The sequence below is a fragment of the Haplochromis burtoni genome, unplaced genomic scaffold, assembly GCF_018398535.1.
Source record: "Haplochromis burtoni strain Fernald_Lab_line unplaced genomic scaffold, NCSU_Asbu1 Contig_41, whole genome shotgun sequence".
Taxonomy (NCBI): Eukaryota; Metazoa; Chordata; class Actinopteri; order Cichliformes; family Cichlidae; genus Haplochromis; species Haplochromis burtoni.
Genome location: NW_024582402.1, coordinates 1,752,991 through 1,758,339, shown reverse-complemented (window position 1 = coordinate 1,758,339; position 5,349 = coordinate 1,752,991). Strand labels below are relative to the sequence as shown.

Here is a 5,349-nt window from a genome sequence, read left to right as displayed (position 1 = left end):
TCTATCTATCTATCTATCTATCTATCTATCTATCTATCTATCTATCTATCTATCTATCTATCTATCTATCTATCTATCTATCTATCTATTGTGCCCATTTTTCCTTATTGGATTGCATTATCTTGGCATTTCACTGATACAGTGAAATCTTATTGGTTTGGACAGCTATTCCTTTCAGTAGCACCATCTCATAACAAATATGTAATTTTAAAGGGGGGAAAGGGAAACATTTCCTATTTGTTTTGTTAGTTTTTGTGGCTTTCAGCTTCACAAACTCTATATTCTCTACATTTTCTTGTTTGTACTTGTCCACGTTATCAATCCCCGCCCCAGTTTACAATCAATATTTCATCAGAACAGTTTGTGCAGCTCAAGGTTGCTTTGAAATAGATCTGGTGATCACATCTATGGGCTGCAGTAGTATTTTTCACATAATTCATTTTTTAAAATAAATATTTAGGTCTACATGTTTAATTTTCTGAATGGACACCGGGTTGGAGTGTTAGTGCTTCAAAGTTTGAAGTTTTAAAACACTGAAAATCACAGTTTCATTTTACTGTCCTGAGTTAAAAAATTTAAAAAAGCGAACCCTGTATCATACCTGCCCCTGTTCTAAATGTAAAGCTCGTGCTACATGGCACTAAATGAAAAGCGGGAGAGATCTTGCGGTTATTGCGTCTTTCAACTCCGATACGGGCATCGATCGGTGTGCCACATTTAAAAGGGAGAGTGGGAACTGGCATATTGATCAGGCAGCCTGGGGTCACCCCGCTATTCTCGCGCGCAACTGGTTGGCCCCACCGAGGCTCGCGCGCGTGCGCACGCACAAACACAAGCTCGTAAAACAGGCGTCTTGGGAGGACAACTATTTCGAGGTTTTATTGTGAATCAATTGCGATTTGCTGTGTGTAGATCAAAAACTACAGGCCTGCAAATTTAGTTTACAACAGCAAGTGTGGTGGACGCAAATGTGCTCAAAGCAGTCGCTATCAGGCGATATAGTCGGATGCAAAAGTTTGGGCAACCTTGTTTATAGTCATTATTTTCCTGTATAAATCGTTGGTTGTTACAATAAAAAATGTCAGTTAAATATATCATATAGGAGAGACACACAGTGATATTTGAGAAGTGAAATGAAGTTTATTGGATTTACAGAAAGTGTGCAATAATTGTTTAAACAAAATCAGGCAGGTGCATAAATTTGGGCACTGTTGTCATTTTATTGATTCCAAAACCTTTAGAACTAATTATTGGAACTCAAATTGGCTCGGTAAGCTCAGTGACCCCTGACCTACATACACAGGTGAATCCAATAATGAGAAAGAGTATTTAAGAGGGTCAATTGTAAGTTTCCCTCCTCTTTTAAATTTCTCTGAAGAGTAGCAACATGGGGGTCTCAAAACAACTCTCAAATGACCTGAAGACAAAGATTGTTCACCATCATGGTTTAGGGGAAGGATACAGAAAGCTGTCTCAGAGATTTAAGCTGTCTGTTTCCACAGTTAGGAACATATTGAGAAAATGGAAGACCACAGGCTCAGTTCAAGTTAAGGCTCGAAGTGGCAGACGAACAAAAATCTCAGATAGACGGAAGCGACGAATGGTGAGAACAGTCAGAGTCAACCAACAGACCAGCACCAAAGACCTACAACATCATCTTGCAGCAGATGGAGTCACTGTTCAACCATTCGGTGCACTTTACACAAGGAGATGCTGTATGCGAGAGTGATGCAGAGGAAGCCTTTTCTCCGCCCACAGCACAAACAGAGCTGCTTGAGGTTTGCTAAAGCACATTTGGATAAGCCAGCATCATTCTGGAATAAGGTGCTGTGGACTGATGAAACTAAAATTGAGTTATTTGGGCATAACAAGGGGCGTTATGCATGGAGGAAAAAGAACACAGCATTCCAAGAAAAACACCTGCTACCTACAGTAAAATATGGTGGTTCCATCATGCTGTGGGGCTGTGTGGCCAGTGCAGGGACTGGGAATCTTGTCAAAGTTGAGGGACACATGGATTCCACTCAATGTCCAGGAATCAGTGACAAAGCTGAACCTGCGCCGTGCTGGATCTTTCAACAAGACAACGGCCCGAAACACTGCTCAAAATCCACTAAGGCATTCATGCAGAGGAACAAGTACAATGTTCTGGAACGGCCATCTCAGTCCCCAGACCTGAATATTATTGAAATCTGTGGTGTGAGTTAAAGAGAGCTGTCCATGCTCGGAAGCCATCAAACCTGAATGAACTAGAGATGTTTTGTAAAGAGGAATGGTCCAAAATACCTTCAACCACAATCCAGACTCTCATTGGAACCTACAGGAAGCATTTAGAGGCTGTAATTTCTGCAAAAGGTGGATCTACTAAATATTGATTTCATTTCTTTTTTTGTGGTGCCCAAATTTATGCGCTTGCCTGATTTTATTTAAACAATTATTGCACACTTTCTGTAAATCCAATAAACTTCATTTCACTTCTCAAATACCACTGTGTGTGTCTCCTATATGATATATTTAACTGACATTTTTTATTGTAACAACCAACAATTTATACAGGAAAATAACGGCTATTAACAAGGTTGCCCAAACTTTTGCATCCCACTGTAACTATTCCTAGAGATCCGAGGGAAACACAAATAGATTTGTTTGCTGTCTTTACACAAATCATATTCGCTTCCGGTTGAAGGAATTGCGGGTATGGTTAATTACGTTGATGAAGCTGCTGTGCCTCTGCGCACCTTTGCTGGCTGAACTGTCCGTGGTGCTGAATCCTTCTATTTTATTTGAGAGGCGACGGTGGAAGACTGAACGCTTTTTATGTGAAGCAATAATGCTGAAGGGATTGTATATTACCTGCTAGCCTGAGAGCAGACATCCGCTGAAACTCGGGCTCCTGCAGCCACTTCCACATCCTTCTGAAGGTCTCCCGTCCTGACTTGAGCTTACTCCAAGGTTTGGGGTTCCGTAGCAGGTCCGAGAGGGTGCCCTGCGACCGGCTTAAGATCCTCTGGGCGAATATGGCCTGCGGGATGGAGTAGCGCTTCAGCTCTGCTGTTATTCTCTGTGCCACCTCCTTAGTGTTGATCTCCTCGGCCTGAATGCCTGACCCTGATACTCCTTGGCTGGGTCCATGGCCGTGTCTCTCCCGGTCCCCCAGCATTACTGCACCGTTTGCTTGCGAGTGAAGGTGACCGTGCGGGTGATGATGCATGCCGCTGATGTTGGAGATCATGCCGTGGCCATGTCCCCCTAAACTCCTGGCCAGATGCTCTTGGTCACTTCGGGACAGCATGGATGCGTGGGTCTCGAAGCCTGACACCGGAGAAAGCATCTTGGGGTCGGCGGGGAGGTGCGCGCTGGGCCCGTAGGCTGAGAGCGGCTGCTGGGAGTTGTGCAGAGAGCCCAGCCCGCTGGAAAGCGGGGACAGCGAGCCGTGGCCCATACCGGACACGGACATTTCTTTAGAGTAGTGACTGTACAGATTGCCCATGGAGGTAAGACCACGGTGGTCGTCCCGCATCAGTGTGAAGCTCCCACTCACGTTCCCGGCCGAGAGTCGTTGGTGGGCGGCAGCATGGTGGTGTGAATGCGGGTGGTGAAACTTGTCCGCCACTGTGGATATCGGAGGTAGATGCTGCAGGGGGGTTAGAGTTGTGTATGTGTTGCTAAGGCTCATCCCGGTTTCGCACATGCTGATGGACGGGTGCAGGTGTCCGGACAACGCGGACGGGTCTGTCCGGTAGTCTCCCCCAGACCCCTCCAGAAGCGAGGGCATGCCGGAGACCATGGCCGACCGCGCGCCGGGAGCGTGCGAGACCAGATTCCGGGGAGTAGAGCTGGGGGACGGCGATGGCCGAGCATGCGGAGAGTTCATGAGGTCTCCCGCCTGGGAGTGTGACGAGACGCTGTGAAGGTTCTCCATGGTGAGCTCCATGGCTGAAAGCATATATGTTCCCTTGTCCCACCCTCCCACCGTCTCCCCCTGTCTCTCCCTCTCACCGCTCTCTCACTCTCACTCAAACACACGCACGCTTTCTTACCCTCTAGCCCTACCGGAGCAATAAAAATACCAACCCGTTAGAATGCCAATCCATTGATAACAATTATCCGACCAGTCCGGTGAAGCGAGGACGAGTTCTGTTCTGTCTGAAGCAGACACGGGACCGAGCGCCTCAGCGGCGTCGTGGCGTTCATGTGGCTAGGAGCTCTCCAGGGCTGTATCTCATCTCTGGTCCAACAGCGCTTCCACTAAGAGCAGGCTGAGCCTCGTACCAGAGAGCTGGGAGCGCGCATCTGTGTATTTCAAATATTGGGCGGACACGAGCAGAGTCCTCCTCGCGGTCTACCTGTCCGAGTTTAAAACACAACGAGTCTAAATACAAAAAAATTTGAAAACAAAAAAAACAAAATATCCGAGTTTTATCTGAGTCTGCATGATTATAGTTTGCAGAAGATTTAAAAATCCCCCACAGAGCAGAACAACCTTTGTCATTTGATAGCGCGTGCATGTGCGCCTTCACCTGTGTGCGCGTGGCAGACAGTCAGGACAGGTGAGGTCCAGTGACACGAAATTTGTGTAAAATACAGTTGGTATCTGTTTATGGACGCGGGAGTTCCTAACAGATAAACTTTGTTTTCCCACGGACTGTATGGTTTTGCATTTATGCGCTTAGTGATAAACCTGATCGAAGTATTGATTGACAGAGATTAATGACGTGGCACAGGCCGGTTAGGGTGATGGAGGGGGCGAGTGAAGGAGGTCACAAAGTTAGGATCGCAACGTTGCAGACCAATAAGAGAAGAGCTTGCTCGTTTGTTCACCAAAGTTCAGCAAATTGGGATTTTCACCTCAGTGACGGATGCGCAAAATGACGAGATTATTTTTATTCCCAAATCGTTCGTCAAGATTTTACAAATTAAAAATTAAATAAATAAATAAATGACAGTTTAGGTAAATGACGAGAACATTTTAACAGGTAAATAAATTTACAGAACCGATCAGAGCACAGCTTCTTGACTTTTGATCGCGTCTTAATTTTATATGAAATTAGTGATTTGAAGCAATTGAAAGTGAAGCTGTAATGTCTTTATTGAACATAATAATAAGAACAAGAACAAGAAGGAGAAGGAGAAGAAGAATTGTACACTCATCTTTGCAGACATATATTTATTATTATTTGTCCCTAATTGGACACTCGGACAGTTTCTCGGTGCCGGTGACTGATGTTTATACCATCCGCTTCATTCAGCTCCGACCGATATGCAGATGCTGCCCGTGTGTGTGTGTGTGTGTGTGTGTGTGTGTGACTTGTAAACGGTTTCCTTAGACATCTCAGTTTTAATATTGTG

At 45.4% G+C, this 5,349-nt stretch overlaps 1 protein-coding gene across 1 annotated transcript in view; it reads right to left on the bottom strand.

Moving 5' to 3' along the window:
- The window catches only part of onecut3b (one cut homeobox 3b), a 16,011-nt gene extending 12,024 nt beyond the window's left edge, over window positions 1–3,987 (bottom strand). Inside the window, exon 1 of the mRNA XM_005920510.3 lies at window positions 2,854–3,987. Coding sequence (XP_005920572.2) covers window positions 2,854–3,946 — 1,093 coding nt within the window. The 5' untranslated portion in view covers window positions 3,947–3,987. The remainder of the gene's footprint in view (window positions 1–2,853) is intronic.
- Between the last annotated feature and the right edge of the window lie 1,362 nt (window positions 3,988–5,349).